This window comes from Vanessa cardui, chromosome Z, assembly GCF_905220365.1.
Source record: "Vanessa cardui chromosome Z, ilVanCard2.1, whole genome shotgun sequence".
Classification (NCBI taxonomy): Eukaryota; Metazoa; Arthropoda; class Insecta; order Lepidoptera; family Nymphalidae; genus Vanessa; species Vanessa cardui.
In genome coordinates, this window is record NC_061154.1 from 11,467,555 (window position 1) to 11,489,582 (window position 22,028).

General features: G+C 32.0%; 2 protein-coding genes across 8 annotated transcripts in view; both read right to left on the minus strand.

The window, feature by feature from the left end:
- The window catches only part of LOC124543195 (period circadian protein), a 31,370-nt gene extending 22,580 nt beyond the window's left edge, over positions 1-8,790 (minus strand). For 6 of the 7 annotated variants that reach the window (XM_047121297.1, XM_047121303.1, XM_047121302.1 and 3 more), the window contains exons 1-6: positions 8,563-8,790; positions 4,722-4,828; positions 3,462-3,545; positions 1,218-1,322; positions 826-909; positions 480-643 (exon numbers count right to left, since the gene is read on the minus strand). In XM_047121297.1, the coding sequence (XP_046977253.1) occupies positions 480-643; positions 826-909; positions 1,218-1,322; positions 3,462-3,545; positions 4,722-4,813 (529 nt within the window). In that variant the 5' untranslated portion in view covers positions 4,814-4,828; positions 8,563-8,790. The remainder of the gene's footprint in view (positions 1-479; positions 644-825; positions 910-1,217; positions 1,323-3,461; positions 3,546-4,721; positions 4,829-8,562) is intronic. The other variant, XM_047121299.1, reaches the window with a different exon arrangement.
- Positions 8,791-17,217: 8,427 nt separating this feature from the next.
- LOC124543000 (coatomer subunit gamma-like) lies at positions 17,218-20,897 on the minus strand. Its single transcript, XM_047120978.1, has 2 exons — positions 20,177-20,897; positions 17,218-19,421 (listed from the first exon to the last, which is right to left on the minus strand). Exons 1-2 carry the CDS (start codon positions 20,720-20,722, stop codon positions 17,364-17,366), a joined length of 2,604 nt encoding a protein of 867 aa, XP_046976934.1. The 5' UTR covers positions 20,723-20,897; the 3' UTR covers positions 17,218-17,363.
- Between the last annotated feature and the right edge of the window lie 1,131 nt (positions 20,898-22,028).

The following is a 22,028-nucleotide window of genomic DNA, read 5'->3' on the forward strand; positions in this document are numbered from 1 at the left end:
ATAACTTTACGAAGTATAACATACAAGCACGTTGCAGCCTTATCGTTCTTCTACGATCCCTTTATAAACCTCACAGGATATAATGCTAGTATTACTTTACAACCATGATAATCGATTATGAATTTAAACATTATGCGTTATAAAGTCGATTTTATCAAAATTGTAATTATGGACATGTCCATAGGTAGCATCATATAACACTTCCCAAGGTCAAATCGTACAGACAGAATAACACGACGTAAAGTTTTTGTCTACGGAAACCTAATAATCTTCAGAATTGTTTCCCATCCTCCTGTAAAAATCTTCAACTTGTGAATATTGAATAAAGCATTTTTAAATGTATAGACAGAACTCGTATACAGGTGCCCATAAATTAATAATAGTATTTCAAACACTTCAAACCTTGGCTTGCGGTTACTAGGTAACCCTTAATTAATATAAGTCTTAGAATTATTTTAAAAAAGGAACATATCACTCACCATTATTGGTATTTTCTTTCGGAGTCTCGAAGACGGGCTCCAGTTCGGGTAGACTTTGAATGATAACATATTTGTCTTTTTTTACTTTTGATACGATTTGAATTTTCTTTTTTTTCTTCGCTTCTTTATCTTTGATTCTCTTTTCTGGCAGTTGAATAGAATGGCTGTTGAAATGGAACACAGTTTGAGTGATAGACAGATATCAAGTATTGAATGAAATTGGCCCGACTTTGCTAGTTGAACAAACTAGAATAAATTTGTCCATGTTAATAGATAACTTGCCTAAAGTAAGCTTCTGTTAAGTAAGTAGTAGTTCAAAGTGTTAAATGAGTTTAATACAACTAACCTGTAACCAGAAGTGGACGGCTTGCCCCCATATCCGCTACTCGCGCTCGAATTGCTCCCAGAATGCATAGATTTCGAGCTGTAACTAAAAAAAATTAGAACAGATTAAAAATTTAAAACAATTTTTATATTTATGGATCAACAGTTATATAGCCATAAACCTAACCACAATAAAAGTGCGCCAGTCCACGTTGAAATAATTAATTTTAAATAAACCTTGACAAATATAATTATGCATTTTTATACTGTCTTTACTTATCGTCTCACGCACACTAAGATATCGTGTAATCACGAGAGTCACTCACTCATGCACGCCAATAATAATGTCAAGTGGAGGGGCACCGTAAATTAATTTATCTAAAACAAACTTAAGTATTTATTAGTCAACATTACCTTCTTCTAGACTGGCTGTTGCTACAGCTGTTAGAATAAGCTGAATCCGATACTTTGGCATTATTTTCCGTATCTTGCTTCTTATTTAATATACCGGGTTTGTAGCTGAAATTAAAATTACTTATTAATTAACTTTTAATGGGAAGAATTTAGGAGAATATTGGAATTTACAAAAGTATAATACATATTATGACCAAAACATCATATATCTTAATATATTTTTGGAATAGAATCCAAATAACAAAGTATTTATTTCTACTGAGTGTATTGTATCACATCTGGGACTTTCTTACTCTCATACTGCTACTTTTACTTGTCTGTACTTCAAAAGTTTTGGTGACTCATTGTGTTCTAACGAGACCGTACTAGCTCTCTTGCTAATTACGAACAGACTTCTTTCAGTTCTTTTAAATTAAAAGCAATAACATCATTTTCAATCAAGACATAAAATCTCCTTAGAAAAACTTTTCGATTCGCCATCATTGTGCTAACTTTCAATGTCTGTTGTTCATGCCTTTTTGTTTTAATTTTAAGACTTTGTTTCGAAATATATTTTAGGTAAAAAAAAATATCTCGCTTTTGGATAAATTTAATAATTGATTTATTCTGATATGGACATCCAAACTGATAAGAAATATAACGCTAATTTCATATCAACTAATCTTGATGTAAAATAAACGTTATGACAAATAACTAAAGAAATCTTTGTATGTTTATAAAAGAATGATAAAATTACAGAACTTTGCTCAGTTACACAGAGACACATTACACAAGGCATAGTTATCCAAGAAAGTTTCTTTTTTAAATACTAAACCAATACTGTGCACAGAATAAATATAGAAACGGACTGATGACTTCCAATTGCTGAACTAAGGTCTCCTCGTCCTTTGAGGAGAAGTTTAAGAGAAACTATTCGAATAAGAATGCGGATTGATGGAAACATTATACAATAAAAACAACCGATAAATTTCCCACTGCTGGGCTAAGGTCTTATCTCCCTTTGAGGAGAAGGTTTGGAACATATTCCCCCAATCTGTTTCATTACCGGGTGGTGGAATACACATGTTGCAGAATTTCAATGAAATTATACACATGTGTGTTTCCTCACAATGTTTTCCTTCACAGACGAGCCCGAAATGAATTATGATGCTTGCCTGGTATTGAACCCGATCTATCACGGCTGGCTGTACACAAAATGACAGCCAAATCGAGCAAAAAATATAAACTAAAGCTCCTTAGAAAACATATTTAATTTTATAATATAAGTTACACTCAATAAATTACGATTTTTCCACTAATTAGTTGACCATCGCTTTTAAATTTGTAGCGAGCTGCAATCGCAACAAAACTTGTCTAGACATTGTGACTTTTATTTTTTTATTTTTAAATTGGATTACCTAAATATCCAAAGCATTGTTATTGTTAAGTAAAAATTAATAACATATATACATATTTTGTTGTAAATAACCATGATACCAGTTCATTTTGGGTATATAATCAATTAAAGTTTAAGGTTTTTAAAATATTAAAATATAAACGATTTATACGATTGTATACATAACTCATAATTAATGATTTGACAACCTCAGGAAATCGTTAATTAACAGCCCTAGTTGATATAAATGTTAAGCCCACGCTTCAATACCACACAACGCTATTTTATTAGCTTTTACTACGTCACGAATTATACAAATGTCACGTTTATGATACGTAGGCTGCTCGGCACGTTTTTGTGGTAGTCATTTCACATTTACGTAAATCCCCTATTGTTTGCAGCACACTCTGAGTTAAAAATATATTCAAGCAAACGATAACACCTACACCATCGTTAAATCGTTTTTTGTATGGACTAACAAAAAATACTCTCTAACTGTAACTGAGTGTATTTATTTATCTTATACTTAAATTTCACTGCAGCATGTACCTAATGATTTTAACTAAAGTATGTTATGCTATATTATATTACGAATATTAAAAAATCTACCATTCTAACTAATTATCGATGATTGGAACGTAGTTGCTTTCGCAATATACCTCTAGAATAGTAGTTCCAATCGAATAATTTTGTTATTTAAAATTCCGTGAGAATTGAAATACATAATTACAAACAACATGTTTAAATAAAATCATATATAAATGTAACAGAAAGAGAAAGAGTGAAGTCATCAGTAGTTTGCTAAGAAGTGTATGACAACAACTCAAACACGTACAATACAATATTTATTAAAAAAAACTTCATCATACCCGTAGCCAGAAGTAAACTGCTTGCCGCCATATCCGCTGCTACCACTTGAGTTGCTACCGGAATGCATGGACTTTGAGCTATAACTGTTGGAAATATATTATTTTATTATTTCACCTAATTAAACACACGTCAAATATAATAAATAAAATTATTTTCATCCCAGTTCCATATGACATTATATGGTATAAAGTAACAACCTTTACAATAACTCAAAAATCGCCGCAATACACGAGCATGAAAATGACAAAATTTATAGAATAAGTGCAATTAATTAAACTACTCTTCACCAATACAAGTCGACCGACACAATAATTAAGGCATTACATTTAGCAGAATTTGCCCTATACAGAGAGGTTTATTTACGAATTTTCCCTTTGAGGTCGAGTACAAGACATAAGTACATGTTACCTAAAAGGTATATACCATATAAAAAAAAAAAAAAAAAAGGGTTTGAATCCACGTTTTCTATTCATAGTGCTCTTTTGCATCGTGACTTAGCATGACTACGGGCTAATAACAACGTGCGAATATGTCCGCCTTACATGGACAATGCAAACTAAATACATGTTGACATCATTATCTACTATCGATAGTTTAATATAGTGAAGTGATGTTTTTAAACTACTTTACATAACTTGTCTTGTTAAAACTTTGGGTCTGGTAATTCACAAAAAAAATACAGGTTTTTTTTACATGGTAATAGGGCTTTGCCTTACTGAGTAGGTATCACCCAGATAGATAGATATTCAACGGCATTATAATAATTCTCAGCTTTGTTGTGTTTAGGTTTGAAGTAAGCCAGTGAACAAGCTATTTATAATGGATTTATTTTTTTGTTTGTAGGCGGTCCGTCGAATGTGCCCCTAGGGTGTAAGTCGTAATTGCGGCCCATGGACACTGGTAGTTATAAAAATTAATCAGTCATCAAAGGACCAATGTACCACCAATCGTGGGAACTATGTTATTTTATTAATATTGCATTTATAAAATACGTTGGTCGAGATATCGTCCTGAATGATTGCGGCCACAGCATCCAATCTAAAGGCTGACCAACAGTACACAAACATGTTCGCAAACACAAGTGCTTGCCATATTCCCTAACTCTCACGTGCCTTCTATGACATGGGATGTTCACACTTCAACTTTCATATTGGAAGTGGGTAATAAGTATGTTTCGATAGAAAAACCAAGAAGTTTTTACCGCCCGGAACCAAGGTTTGAACCTGGGATTCGTAATCGAAAAATGAATTAAATCTTACCTTCTAATTGCTTGATTGTTGTTGCAGTTGTTGTTTGAAAATGTTGATTTGGATATCGCTGCATTGTTTTCTGAATCTTGAACATTCTCCATAATTATATTTTCTTCCTGAAAATAATAATTATTCGTCATATTTCATAAAATATAATAATGTATATACAGTTCCCTATTCATTATCCGTCACAATCCGAGAGGTGAAATTTTTGATTCGATTGTGCAGAATTCAGATGCAGTAACAACAGATTTCCATTGTTACCGAAAATTTATTAACAAAAAAAAATCTTTTTAATCAACCCGACCGCAGATTAGAATAAGACCTCTGAATAGGCAGCCTCATAAGCATAAGTATATGATTAACGTGATTAGTTCTCACGCGATATAAATAACGTCCATTTAAAGCTTAGACAAAATATACGATTGAAATGCAAGCACAAATATCTAAGTATATTTAATAATATAGGTCACTAGAATTCGCCTTCGCCTTAGCAAGTTTTTTAATAAATTCGATATTATGTTTTCATAGTTATCAAAAGCCGTCGCAATGCTCGTTATTAAATATTAAAAAGTTCATTTAGTATTATCGCCTTGCATAAAATAGTTTAGAATTAAATATTTTCTTAATGGCAGGGCTTTGTGCAAGCTCGTCTGGGTAGTTTCGACTCACTTTTCTTTCTCCCAAATATTCTCCCGCAAAGGAGGACTATTTAATATTGTTGTGTTCCGATTTAAAGGGTCAGTGAGCCAGTGTAACTACAACCACGAGACCGTTTTAGTTATCAAGGTTGAAAGTCCACTGGTGGTGGCTAGCCTATCCGGTAAACTTTTCTTTTATAAATATTTTATGCAAACAAATTCATACATACATATTTTATACAAACAAATTCCAAACAAAAGATCGACGCCAGTCGCCAGCAGAGAAAAATTTAATGTCGCTTATTTATAATGTGCAGCTAAAGTGGGTTTCATTTTATAATTTTAAATATATTAATCATGATCGTTATCCTTGTGTGATATTTCAAAGATATTGAACTCTTTACTCTGTCTGTAACTGGAGATGAAATAGTCCGACGATCAAATCCTATTAGCTTAGATAGATAGATTCCTGTTAGCTGTGGTGAATGTCCTGCCTCTCTTTTTACAGAAGCTACTAAGCTACGTTAAGATAGAATATATTTTTACAAGAAGCGTGTCTTGATCGATTTAATTATAGCGGTAAAAGAACCCCTCGATTACTAATTTGATATACCCATATAATCTTTAGGATTCCACAACAAATATAAAATAATAGGACATAGGTAATATTGATCTCTTATTTCATGATCAATTTGAATACACTCTACCAGAAACGGGACAGCCATCGGATATAAATTTAATGGAATAATAAAATACTAATTTATTTACTGAGGCAATTATTTTAATAGAAGAATAATTGTACGTAAAGGCATATCCTTTTAAATATTCTTTGTCTGTATTAGTATAAATTATATATGCCTTTTACCTTTAATTAAAAGACATGATATATACTTTATCATGAAAAATAGGTTTCTTTAATGAAAGGTACCTTATAAATCATTGTGTCTTAATAAAGAAAATCCACGTTGGACATTGCAAAATATGCTAATATTTATAATGAATCGTTAACAATAGATTTTTCGCCATTCGCGTATAAAAATAAAATAATATCATTTTTAACATTATAAAAAACCATGCACACTACATTCGCAATTGCAATAAATATTTATAATAGATATGGTTTGAAATTATCTAAAAAAACACACCTCATATTTAAATTTTAAATCAAGGTAGATATTTAGTTGATGCAAAAGCAAAAAATTTCTTCGTCCAATAGAAATGAAAAAATATACTTCAGTATTGTAAATCTCTTTTTTGTTTGTATTAGTAGGCAGTATTTAAAAATTATGAATTAATATAAGCCAAGAATTGTTTTATTTTTTAATTGGATTGCTTTCGCATCAAAGCCTAAAAATATCAATTCATTTGTACACGTGACACATAAAATTTAATGAATATAGAAAAATCTTAGATTCATATGACTGATAAGTTAAAACATCTCACCATAGCATTGACTGACCAAGACGTGATAAATATTAACTCGGGTATAAAATGACGAAAAATTACAGGGGTTTTAAATGAATGAAGTTGTTTGTTTGGTTTTTAGGTCCTGAATATCGTTATATCGATCTGAAGGAGAGGTGTAACATATATCATACAAGTAGCCGCCCGCGGCTTCGCTAGCGTTTTAGGGTGTTATATAATATATTACAGGAAAAAGTAGCTCACATCCTTTCTTGGAGTTCAAGTTTCCTTTATACCAAATTTCATCAAATTCGGTTCAGCGGTTTGGTCGTGAAAGAGCGACAGACAGACAGAAAGAGTTACTTTCACATTTATAATATTATATATGATATATACTGGAACTGATGAAAAGGGGACAAAGGTGAGATATATGTATTTAACTAATACTGGTAAAATGTATCATACCATCATCTTGGGAAAAGTTTGCCTCAATGTACCATATTGAGGAGTAATGCATTAAGTTAAAATGAGAATTAGTAGGATATGGAAACTAGACGAAATTAAAAAAAAATTAAATGTTCAAGATACACAATCAAACCAGTATACTGGTATGTGGGTGGATGTGGGTCTCTGAAAGGATGGAGAAAAATAGAAAAAAAATAGAATGATGCTGGAAGGAAATACTCCAGGATGACTAAAGTTGGCAGGGCATATCAATCCGACCTTACCTCAATTGGATAGTATAGAGGCAAGCATAAGATGATAATGACTAGCATTTCAATGCGTACAATAATTGTTATTTAAAACACTATAATCAAAAGTCAACACATAAGCATAAACATTAAATGTGCAATCAATTACATTATAGCATTTCAGTAGACAACAAGCAGGCTTTAGCTGATGGTTCGCTAGCTATTTATTTTTATATAAGAATTTATTTGTAAATTTTGTCTAAGAATCGGTGTTTATTTTATTCAAATTTAATATTTTTATTTTATTAGCTTTAGCAAAAGCTGATGGAGAAAAATTCAAATTTAAAATGTATTCTATATTTAAATAATGTCTATGTATTACAAATTACATTAAAATGAACACAGGTTTTATTACTTCAGTCTATTGAGTAAAATACCAAATATGTGTACGTAATTTAATTTGACTATTATTAACAACCAATGAGTGTCACACAAATAGTTTATACTAAAGTATTCAAAAACCTCAAAGAATCAATTAATAAATTAATATTCTAAATAAAACATTTATTATATGTAAACATTTTCTGCACACTGAATAAACTGAATATTAGCTTTGAGCGGTCATTATACAGCTGAGCAGAAAAACATCATTACATTTTTATTTAAAAAAAGAAAACTATAAAAATTAAATTATGGAGACTGCCTATTTATGTTTGTTGGTATTTAAAATTGATAAATAATTAAAAATAAATAAGTCCTTGTCAATTACATATTTCATGTAAACATAAAAAAGTTAGGTATTGACTTTTCCATGTTGTGATAAGATTAAACTTATTATTGTCATTAATATTATTAAGTTAGGCCAACATGAAAAATATCATAATATGTTATACATATTACCTTTCTCACCAAATAAAATATTTATTATAATTTAAATAGTATTAGCTGTTATAATTGTAATCCAATAAGATTGTTTATATAAAATTATATAAACAATCTTCTTAAAATTCAAGTAGTCATACAGTTTTATTAGTAAATTAAAACTTTGTGCATCGAAAATAATATTTATCTAATTAATTATATTCGACAAAAATATATAAAAACTTTTTTTACCTCAAATATAGTTAAAAGTCCTTGAAATACACTTTTAACACCGCAAACATATTGTATATTTCTGTTTTAGATGCTGTACCGATTAAACAGTCTGTTTTCATTAAATTTATTTTATAATAAAATAATTTACTGCCTTAAAAAGCTGTACCTGCCGACACAGAACGCTATTTAACACTGAAACTTGAAAGAGACTGAGTGAGTCTCATAGTCAATTTGGTTAAGTAATTTAGCTAGACCGTAAACGTCGCGTTGCTTGAATGGTATTTGAGGAGGCAGTCATTAAATTGTATCGATTGTCGATAAATTTGCACTTAATACTCGACTATATTGTATACTATTTTCTTTGCCATCATCTTAATACATATTATGATCTAAGAAAATTGATCTTAAGCATACAACGTAACTTTGTAGTACCTAGATTTTTGGTAAATCGGTAGGCATACAATATTTTTTTTTAGTCGGACATTAAAAAAATAGACTAAACTTGCGTTTTTTTACACATTTTGTGATATAACATTTACGAAACATATTTTTCTAATTTTAAAAACTATGATTGAGAATCATTATTTATATTTCTTCATCGATAAACATCTTCGAATACATCACTACGGTTCACGCTCAGAAACACGTGAGCGCAGAACGAATATGAAACGAATATATATATCCATCGCAGGCCGTGTGTCCGAGAACGTGGTTATAGAAATAATATTTTCTTGCACATGTTTTGGTCTTTGCAGGTTCCTTCTTATTTTACTTACCTACTAATATTCAGTCATCAAAACAGAAATAACAACACTAGATGTGTGATAAAAATTAAAAATCACATAAAATAATTTCATTAGATTATGTTCCGGCTTTAAATATGTCGTATCCTATATTGTTTATAAAAAAAGTTATAGCCCAAAAATAAAACAAATTAGATTGAAAAATGTGGCCGTATTGCTTTATACAATCTCTTATAAAGAAATTTTATCATGAAGATAAAATATAAATTTATAACAATGCAATAAGCGTGATATTTTAAAATTTCCCTCTTAAAAAGAAAATCATGTATTGAAATAAAAATGTATTATAATACATTTTTATAGTTGATTTATAGGTGTGTTTGTATATTAAAAAAGTATTAAGTAGTGTATCATATATATTTAATTACCATACAGGGATATAAATTGAATCGTATCTGTAAAGTTTATTATTTTTATTGTTTAAGTACCAACCTATTTAACTCGTTTGAAAACAAAAAAGAAGATGAAAATCGAGTACTTCACTATAAGTAGGTTAGTGCCTACTTAGTATAAACTTCGTAGTTTCATGCCGGCTCTTCTAGATAATCTATTTTCTGAACCGAGGTTTACCTACATCTAATTTGATGATAAATCATAACGAATCAAATATGCCTACTTAATTGAACACAGTAGTTCATCCTCAGTTTTTTTGCTTAAAGAAACTATTTTGAGTTAGTGGCAAATATGACAAATAAAGTAAAAAAAAATAAAAACCCGAAAAGTGCGCAAATCAGATTGACGCACCAAGGAGTCCGTACAAATTAAAAGTAAAAAGTAAGCTAATAGCCGGCAAACGTCCGACTGCTGAGCTTAAGAATCATCTTTTTCAGAAGGCTTTAAGCCAAAATCACCATGATTGTACGATTCGGGGTAAGAATACACGTGTTTCGTTAAAATTAGATAAATGTAGTGTTGTCGCTACAGATTTTGAAGTGGGCAACATTATAAAAAAAAGAAAACATTGGCAGGAATTTAAAACTGGCGCTCGGCAGAATATGCTGGAACCGGGAACATTGTGATAACTTTAATTTTCATTACTGTATCTCTTATATATTCTTTGCTTAAATTGAATAAAGAAGAACCTTATTAATTAATATCAAGAGTTATCTTTCAACAATTTATAAATAAAATAACTGTAGCTTATATCAGAAGTGGAAACGAATAACCTGACCCACAGGATGCCGCGAAACAGAAAGCGAACTCGTAGCACAGTTAGGAGGAAAACATCATCGTCAAGTTCCACCTCATCAAGTTCATCATCATCGTCTAGTGAGAGGGATCGCCGGCGGCGTCGCCGCCATGTAAAGAAATCATCAACCTTGAGTCAAAATACCATCTTGTCGACTGTGGTACCAGAGTTTGATCCTTTGAATGATAATATAGATATGTGGATTAATGTGGTCGAAGCTAATGCCCGTGCGTTCGGTTGGTCAGATGCCATGACTAAATTCCAAGCATTACAAAAATTAAGAAAAACTGCCCAGGTTTGGTACGATTCATTACAAAAGACTGAAACGCGTTGGACTACGTGGAAATGGCGGCAGTGGCGTGATAGACTATCCGACACTTTTCAGGTAAAAAGAAATACCTATATTTTGTTAAAAGAATTAATTGACACTAGGCCTTTCAAAGGGCAATCTCTATATGAATTTTTTTTTCAACAAAAATCTCGAATCGATAATTTATCACTATCTTTTTCGGAACAAGATATCATTTCGATTATTGTAGGAACAATAGGTGACAAAAGTATTTCAATTGCATCGGAATCGGGTAGCTTTAGATATTGCGACGAATTATCGTCGTTTTTACATTCTAAAATTTATGAGTGCGGAAAAGAAAAGAAAGACGACCATTTGAAAAACAATTATATATCAAAACAAGGTTCATCACGAAATGTATCTGTGCATAATAATAATACAAGTAATAGTTTAAGTATGAGTTATGCTGATTCAGGGACTAAAAATAACAATTTCCGTTGTTTTCGTTGTGGCGAAGCCGGACATAAAAGAAGTGACTGTGATGTAAAGGGTAATATACATTGTACATTTTGTAAAAAATCAGGTCATTTAGAATTGGCTTGCATGAGTAGGTTAAAAACGAAACCGGAAAAAGATGTTGAAGTTAAGTTAATTAGCGCGTCTGAGTCGAAACAAAATTTTTTTAAATACATTTTGATTAATAATACTTTTGAATGTCGTGCGTTTATTGATATGGGTAGTGATTGTTCCTTAATTGTTTCTGACTTTGTTGAAAAATATTCATTACAACCATATAAATTACAATCTCCAGTTTCGTTGTTCGGGTTTACAAATGATCATAAGATGGTTGTTGATTATGGGGTATCTTGTACAGTACGAATAGACGATGTCGAACTTTACGTTACAATGTATATTGTTAAAATGTTGTCTGGTTGCGGGGTACTCATAGGTAGAAACTTTACTGAAAATAAAAGTATAATGTATTGCCGTATCGGTGATTCATTGAAATTTAGAAACATTCACGACCTTAATAATGAAAGTGAATTAAAAATATATACCATAGATAACGAAACATCTAAAGATTGTCTTATTAAAGATATTTTGTCAGACTATCCTAATTGTTTTACAAACGATTTGAGTAATCTGGGCAAAGTACCTGGTATTGAACTGGAAATTGAACTAACGACAAATAAACCGGTCGTACAGCGCCCTTATCGTATGTCAGATCGCGAGCGTATAATTACACGGGAAATTATCGAAGATTTGCTGAAAAACCGAATCATTCGTTGCAGTAACTCGCCATATGCTAGTCCGGCATTATTGGTTGATAAAGCTTCCGGAGAGAAAAGACTTTGTATAGATTACCGAAAATTAAATAAAATTACAATAAAAGACAAGTATCCAATGCCACTGATTGAAGATTTAATTGATAGGTTACGCGGATGCGAGTATTTTACGGTACTTGATTTAAAATGCGGCTATCATCATCTTATGGTTAAAGAAAGTGACGTGTATAAGACAGCATTTATCACTCTGGACGGGCACTATGAATTTTTGAGAATGCCTTTTGGCTTGTGCAATGCTCCTGCCGTTTTTCAGAGATTGATGAATACTGTATTAGGTAACTTAAGATTTAATAGGGTCATCAATTATATGGACGATATTTTAATAGCAACAAAGACATTAGAGGAAAATGTCACCTGCTTAAGAAGTATTTTAGAACTTTTGCTTGCAAACGGCTTAACCGTTAATTACGATAAATGTAATTTTTTTAAAGATGTTATTACATTTTTAGGTTATGATATTTCGAAAAATGGAATAAGTCCGTGTCAAAAAAAAATTAAAGCTATTAATAACTATCCTAAACCTACGTCAGTTCATGAAGTAAGGCAATTCCTTGGGTTAATAAATTATTTTAGAAAGTTCATTAAAGATTGTGCCTTGACATGCCGTCCACTTAGTAACCTTTTAAAGAAAGATGTAACATGGAAATGGGAAAAAGAACAAGAAATTGCCTTTGTTAAATTAAAATCCATCTTAACAAGTGATACTATACTGTTAATATTTGATCCTAAATTACCTATTCTTCTTTATACTGATGCTAGTCGTGAGGGCTTAGGGTGTATTCTAATGCAAATGACCGAATCAGGGGAGAGGCCAGTTTACTTTTATAGCCGACAAACAAGTAATGAAGAAAAAAAATACCACTCGTTTGAGCTCGAGTTGTTAGCGATAGTGGTAGGGTTAAATAAATTTAGACACTATTTATTAGGATCAAACTTTAAAATCATAACAGACTGTAACGCGGTTCGTCATGCTTTAAATAAACAGGATATTGTTCCACGTATTAGCAGGTGGGTATTGCAAACCCAAGAATTTACGTTTGAGACAGTCCATCGACCAGGAATTCAAATGCAACACGTGGATGCCTTAAGCAGGAACCCTGCCACCATTGCTGACCACAATACATGTGTAGAGAGTAGTGTTTTGTACATATCAGAGGGCGACTGGTTGCTATCGGTGCAGTTACAAAACCCAAAAATTTGTAGCATTAGAGATATTTTACAATCAGGACAGGCCGAGTCTAATAGGCAAATATTTAATAATTACGAATTACTGGGCAATAAAGTGTATAGGCGCACGGAATTTGGTAGACGCTGGCTAGTTCCAAAACAATGTATCTGGCAAGTAATCAGAGCAAACCATGATGAAGTTGGTCATTTCGCGGTTGATAAAACGGTAGGAAGAATCAGTTCAATGTATTGGTTTCCTCGCTTAAAGAAAACTGTTGCTAAATATATCAAAAATTGTCTTCAGTGTATTTACTTTAAAAACTTGCACGGAAAAAAGCCTGGCAAGCTATTTCCCATTCCTAAATATGCGAGACCGTTTCATACACTTCACTTAGATCATATAGGACCATTTGTAAAAACCACTCAACTAAATTCTTACTTATTGGTAATAGTAGATTCTTTTACTAAATTCGTTTTTATTTCACCTGTAAAGAGTACTAAAAGTAAATGTGTCATCAATGAGCTTAACAAAATATTTAAAGTATTTGGAAATCCAAAGAGACTCATATGTGATGCAGGTACTGCATTCACATCTAATTTATTTAGTTCATTCTGTAAAGATAGAGGGATACGACATCACATTATAGCCACAGCCGTTCCTCGTTCCAACGGGCAAGTTGAACGATACAACCAAACCATATTAGAATCGTTACGCACAATGGGGGCCAATAGCGAAAATAATAAGTGGGACCAACATATACCTACAATTCAACAAGGCATAAATAGCACTATTAACAAAACCACATCGGCGATTCCCAGTGAAGTATTCTTTGGCTATCGTTTAAAGATGAGCCACGAAAACATGATGGACGAAGAAGAACCTATTGTGGATGTGACTAAATTAAGAGAAAAAGTCGATGCTAAAATTAAAGAAAATGCTTATAAACAAAAACAAGCTTTTGATGCAAAGAGGAAAGAAGCTCCTGTTTATAAAGTAGGTGATTTGGTGGTGATCAAGATTCCTAGTTATAATAATGAGGGGCAGAGTAAAAAGTTAATGCCTCAGTTCAAAGGGCCTTTTCAAGTAAAGCAATGTCTAGGGAAAGATAGATATCGCGTGGAAGATATGAGAGGAGCTGAAAGGTCTTCGAAGCGATACAACGGCGTCGCTTGTGTCGAGAACATGAAAGCTTGGATAAACATATCCAATGATGAGTAAAAGCGGATGTTGTCAAATATATATAAGGAAAGCAAATGACTGTAAGTTACTTAAATTTAGTACCTTCGACGAATATCAATGTTTAAAAATATAGAAATTGTCTAATGTCTGGTGTACAAAGCTTTCAACAGAGTGAATCACTGTGATCGTTAAAGCACGTGACAGGCATCTATGTGAACGCTGTCTCTTGCGAATGATAACATGGTGATATGCAACCGCAGTGACCTAAGGTGCTGTTGGTTAAGCCATGAGGCTGCGAATGATAACATGGTGATATGCAACCGCAGTGACCTAAGGTGCTGTTGGTTAAGCCATGAGGCTGCGAATGATAACATGGTGATATGCAACCGCAGTGACCTAAGGTGCTGTTGGTTAAGCCATGAGGCTGCGAATGATAACATGGTGATATGGAACCACAGTGACCTAAGGTGCTATTGGTTAAGCCATGAGGCTGCGAATGATAACATGGTGATATGCAACCGCAGTGACCCAAGGTGCTGTTGGTTAAGACATGAGGCTGCGAATGATAACATGGTGATATGCAACCGCAGTGACCTAAGGTGCTATTGGTTAAGCCATGAGGCTGCGAATGATAACATGGTGATATGCAACCGCAGTGACCCAAGGTGCTGTTGGTTAAGCCATGAGGCTGCGAATGATAACATGGTGATATGCAACCACAGTGACCTAAGGTGCTGTTGGTTAAACCATAAGAATACCTATGCTACTACAGTCACGATTACCACGATGATATACGAGATATCTGGTAGAACCTTGGTTCGGCAGTATTCATTATGGGATATCACGTGTACATCCTTATATGAATACTATTTATCTATATAATTTTAATTTGAAATAATATTTAACCTCTGTTTACAGCTATATACACCAGACTAAAACGTCATTCGAGGGCGAATGCGTCTGCAGGAGGGCCGGATGTTGTCGCTACAGATTTTGAAGTGGGCAACATTATAAAAAAAAGAAAACATTGGCGGGAATTTAAAACTGGCGCTCGGCAGAATATGCTGGAACCGGGAACATTGTGATAACTTTAATTTTCATTACTGTATCTCTTATATATTCTTTGCTTAAATTGAATAAAGAAGAACCTTATTAATTAATATCAAGAGTTATCTTTCAACAATTTATAAATAAAATAACTGTAGCTTATAGTAGGTTTTATTACAATGTTTTATGTAATCACAGAGCATGAAAAAATTTAGAACACAAATTAAATATAAAATGTACGCGTTTGGATCATTGGACCATCTCAGCTCTCCTGTAAAAAATTATCTGTTATTATTTTTACCATCTCGGGAGCTTTTTCTTCTTCCTTTGTTTTTGATTCTAATCTGAAACAATGTCATTGTGCAATGTAGTTACGTACCAAACTTCATAAGTACAGCTTGCGGTTTTCCTATTTATCCCTATGATTAACATGACATTGCATGTTACCCAATATCATGATCGATTCGATGTGAGTATTAAAATATAAATTACCATATCTTTCAAATTGACATAGTGATTTTGCTCCTAGACCTTGGTGACTTGAGTATTTAATTTCCGCTTCATACCTTTCACGTTCCTGAGAAAATGGTCCTCGACAGACGATTAACTACTTAGATGTTTTTAGGATTACTTATACTTATAAGTAATCCTAAAATACTTCTACTCATACAATATTAGCAACGTGAAATCGGTTACTATAGTTATGTCATTTAAAAATTTGAGTAATTTTAATCTTATAAATTATTTTATAAAAATGGATTGAATTGGCTTTTGCTTCAGGTAAGATTTAAATCTAAACCTTTCTTCCTATGTTTATACAATGTTTATTACGGATTTTATTAAAATGATCTATTTTATTTTTAATAAACGCAACATTATTGTATGTATTATACATATATTGTGATGCAACTGTATTTTTTCTACTTTCTTAAATAATAGGTACTAGGTAGGTAGCCAAAAAGTAGGCAATTATCTCTGTAAGCTATAGTCATGACCTCACGCAAAACGTAGTAAGGTATTTTAATATGCTCTGTCAATAAAAATAAAAACTAGGTAGTATGAAAACTAAATTGTTTGTATGCCTAAATAAAAAAATTGAAAAAAGATATATTTTATACGCTTGTTTAGTCTGTGATTTGGGCAATAAAGACAAACAAACGAATGAGTATGAAGTTTTTTTTAGTAGACATCTCAGTTCTTAGATTATAATATAGAAAATGTGCTATAATTAGATGCATTGTCATGAACTTTTATATATTTTAAATAAACATTATAGTTTTGTGGTGTACATTAAATATAGGTACCTAATTATAAACGAATATAGGTTTTTTTTGGTCTTTGATATAGTTTTATTAGTCTTTTTTTCATTATTAGCTTAGACTGAGAAAATGTGCTTCATGGTTATAAAGAGTCCCATAATAAAGCATGTAAATATGTGACTACACAGTTCACTACTTATTAATAAATATACTTGTTCTTACTGAAATGAAAATAAAAGTTATTTTAATTAAAGATTCCATTAAAGTTTATGCTCATGCTAGTTATATTATTTAATATTTGGTTTCTGTTGTATCCTAAACTAAACTATATAGAACTCACCTAACCAAAATCTCAATTTATTTTCTGGAATTGATTGTTTTTAAAGAACAAAGTCATTGACATTTAATGTTTATTTTAAAACATTGATATTTTCTTAGACATCAAGTTTACAAATAACATTTAGTAACATATTATAGTATAACATCGATTTTATATATTGTTAAAAAGGCTTTTACTAAAAACTTTAAAATTAATACATTTAACTAACTGCGGCCAGTATTAATGTGGCAATATCTTCTCGAGGAGAACGAACCGTCAATTGCATTGTAACAGCTCCTTGGGCAGCTACTAGACGAGCTCTAACGAGCATTGGAGTACCTTCTCTCCATAAACCACCACCTCGAATTTCTTTTACGGCATCGCCTCCACTAGTTGCAATAGCTGATTTTGGTAGACCCAAATGTTCGCAAACAGCAATTGCAGCTTCATTGACATCGGTTTTGGACAAACCAAAAGTGTCACAAGCCTCTGGTGCCGTCGACGCTCTTTCCCAGGAAGCTTCCCATTCATCAGTTGCAGCACGTGTGCGAAATTGATCAGCACATCCAATTTCAACCTCTTCTAAAGGATATGTATCAGCATAGCCTTCTCCAGAATCTGGCAATCCTGTTGTTGAATCACAGTCTCGTACTACAAACTCCAAAGTAGCTCCAATAGTTCCTAAAGTTTCTATAGGGTTTGCTGGAAATTGTAAAACGCAAAATACGCTGCCTTGCACATCATACGGCAATTTTTCACATGCAACTTCAGTGAGGATTGTATAGCCAGGAGCAACATCAAGACGAATATGTACCTTTTCCAGTAGTTGATCATTGAGTGTATTCAAGCATTCAAACTGCAATATCAAATGACGGGTAAATATATGTTTCACACAGCGTACACGATATTCAGTTTCAGGTTCCGTCAGGTCAATTGCCTCACATGTTTTGAAAATAGGTCCAAGATTTTCAATACCGGGCACAATTTTCAATTGTTCTGAATAAATTTCTTCACGCGAAGCAATTGGCTGATTCGAAACTTCGACTTGTAAGGGTGTATCTTCATTTTCATTTTGTTCCTCTGTAGCTGGCACAGTTGAAATATCAAAAGGCTCATCAGGTTGTATCAAAATGTGATCACTGAGAGCTTTCTCTAAAAGAACAGGATTATGTATTGGCACATTTATAATATACTCATCAATCAGTTGTTTGTCATTAGAATCCAAAATGGCACTGTAAAATATTGCTCGATCACGAACTTCGTCATCATCATCTAATTGACATCGAGATAAAAGAACCCTTATATTCGGTAGTAACTCTTCACGAGTAGCTCCAAACCGAGCAACAGCAGACACAGCAGCGGCACGAACAGGTCCAGATTCTAATATAACTCTATTGTAAATATACCTGATGTATCTTGAAGGTTGGCGAGCTTTAGGACCTTCACGCCCTAAGACATGTAATATTCTAACTGCCAAGGATGTATGCTCACAATCTTCGATAAATTCACAAAGATGTGCTAAGCCTGTTTCTTTGGCATCAGGATTTTCCTCCACTAAAGCAATTATAGTATCTGCAATAGCTGTCTTGTATTCAACACCACCCTCCTCACGTAGCATGCCAGCCAAAAATGATGCAAGAGATTGATGTTTCCTTGGATATTTAGAACAAAGACGTCTAATTGCACGAACAACTACTATTTTGAATTCATCAGATATTTCAGACATAAAGGTAGAAATTTGCTTCATTAAGCGATCAATTGAACTTTCGGCTCCAGTTGCAAGAAGAGTTGTAACAGCAAGTGTAGCGACGGAACGATTAGGGTCCGATATCAAGTTTTCCAAGTCAACTGCACAAGCAGCAACTGCGTTTGGATGTTTTGCTGTTAATTGTGCTAAAGTACGAGCACCAGCAAGCCGTAAAGTAGCTTTTGATGATCCACAAAATATCTGTAAAACACTCACAGCCTGTGCTAGATCTCTAGCAGATTTTCTCAAATTGACTATGGCATGAGCTGCTTCATACACCACAATTTCAGACTTGTGACGTAAACATGACTCTATGAATTCTAAATAGGTCTCCGATGAATCAGTTTGGTCTTCTTCAGCCAGTTTGGCAGCATGTCGTACTAACAGACACATTGCATATGGTGAACGCAAAGGAGAACGGGCAAGTTTTGTAACAAGTTTCACTGTTGATAAACGGTCATTGCGTCTTGCTCCTGCTACTACTCCCAGGGCATGGTATGAAACCATTATGTTGTCGGACATAATAGCCTCCTGAAACAATAAGTAAAACTTACATAAGTTAATGTATTGGACAATGTGTAAGAAAAAAAAATTAACTATTAAGTAGACTTCAATCTAGTTCAAACATTAACAAGGTTCTAGGTACGATAATAAATTGTGTAATAAAGATAGCATATCTTATTTAGAGCTGATTATTGAATGACCAATTCATTTTAATTTTTATAAAAGAAATTAATGATATGACAAATCTTCAGATAGAAATACCCTATTTGTATGTAATTTTATTTTACATCTCTACCTATCAGTATATCAATTATTGTGTGAATTTATTTTTTGTATTTCTCATTAAAAATCTTTCTTACATCTATTGGATGTACAATATATATATAATATATATTTTATAAGATTTTTTAATTAATATGGTTATTTTTATTATTACAATTATTTAAAACTCAATATTTAGCATACTTTTATTTTTATTGTTTTGTTCACAAAAAAAAGAACAAGACATTCATAGATAATGTTGAAAATATCAAGCTCTACTAAATAAAAATAAAAATCATAGTATTTATACTATTTTAAATAACTCTAATATTAAGTATACTTTATATACAGGACAGATATACAGATATACTACTGTATATCTATATATATATAAGTTTAATAATGCATCTTGACATCATAGATTTAAATTGACAACTGCACGCAAATCTATACATAATTGAAACACTAAATTTGATTTTCTAATATGTATGATGTCAGTACAGATTATAAATAATAATCACCTGTGCATCATTGACCCAACGGCGAACTAAGTCAGGAACTGTTGCAGATAAATGTAAAGCAGAAACAAGTGCAGCTGAACTCACTGCAGGATTTTTATCAACTATAGCCTGTTTCATATAACGTTCTATAGCTTGTAACATTGTGCTATCTGTAATGCTACAAAGTGCTCGGATAGCTGCAGCTCTATACAAATCCTCCTTCCCTGTCATGTCTTTCGTTAGAGAGGATGTTACAATTATCACATCTTGTGCCATAGAACTTAATTCTTTAATGCACAAGTAAACTAAGCGTCGTAGCACTACATCCTTGGATTGAAACAATTTAGTTGTAGCGAAAAACATGTCAGTAGCTTCTTGAGTAGTAAGTTTTTCTCCTTGATTTAGTAAGAAAATTATTTTTGTTAAAATATGAATGCATTTCCTTGGATTCACCGGGGTAGAGTTGAAGTAGCGACATTCTTGTAACAACGTAGTTTTATCTAGATTCTGAAAAACACTAGCCCCACCATCTTCTTCCTCCTTTTTATCACGTCGAAACGAACTCATTATAAGATTTTATTACAAAACTAATAGATGTTTGAATTAAATTCTTATAGCTAGCTGGCTGATGAAAAATCAATACTATTGTAATACGACGTGTAATTAGCGATTGGCGATTTTATAATCTTTGGTGTAATGTCAAATATGCAGGTAATACATTTTGTCATTAATGCAATACATTTTTTTTTTTAGTTAATAAACTGTCACACAAATGTCACCACTTATACAGCCTCATCTGACATTTATTTGTTAGGTTTGAAAGTAAAGTTAATAAATTCAAATTTGAAATCTGTATGACAATAACTAAATAACTAAATAAAATATTAAAATTTTTTGAGAGTGAAAAAAAATATATTATTTATTAGATTAATCACAAAGTAGCTACAAAATATTGAAGTTTGAAAGTAACACGACGAGAAGTTAAAGAGTTAATTAAATTATGTCACTAAAACATTTAAAGCCTATGCTAATTACTTCAACTCATTTTGGTTTATTATTGTCATAAAATATTAGTAAAATAAATTTAACGCATAAATTTTTAATCTCGTGCGTTTACACACGCGCATAAAGATGTTTTTGGTGTTAATTTAAGTATGCAGTACATAAGAGTACACTTACACTTATGGGCATATTTGGCTATTGAACTTCTAATGTAGTGTTACTTGTTCAGAAGAAAATATTATGATTATAATGTTTCAATAAAACATAAAATTTTTGTCAAGTCAATCAAATCAATCAAGTTATTGCTGTTTGCTTATTTAAGACGCATTCCTAATACAAAAATTGCCGTTTAAATTATATTTTAAGATACTTAGTATGAACATTTTGGGGTTAGTTCTACATTTTTTTTAATAATGCATTTATAACAAAGCAAATAATTAAGAATAGGATAAATAATGTTCATGATTATTATGACGTATAAATAGCTATGTAATAAATCGAGAGAAAATGATATAAATAAATGCTACACACACGCCCCTGTTATACTTATAGGTACAAATAACACAAATAAAAGATTAATCTTATTTTGGTCAAAAATGTAAACAATTTATTAAGTTATTTCATTCGTTAAAACTAAGTCATCGGTGCAAAACTCTGAAAAAAATATACCATTTATCTATGGCTATTTTCAATATTTTCATAACATAATTTGTGATATTGTGCGTGTTAGTATACAGTGCATATAAAACGATATAGTTAGGTATTTATTAAAAATATATGAATAGAATTCTCTAAAAAAAGAACTTTATATTAGTGTACCTGGACTTTTTCTTTTTCGGCTTATAATTAAGTAGAAGAGAACTGAATAGAT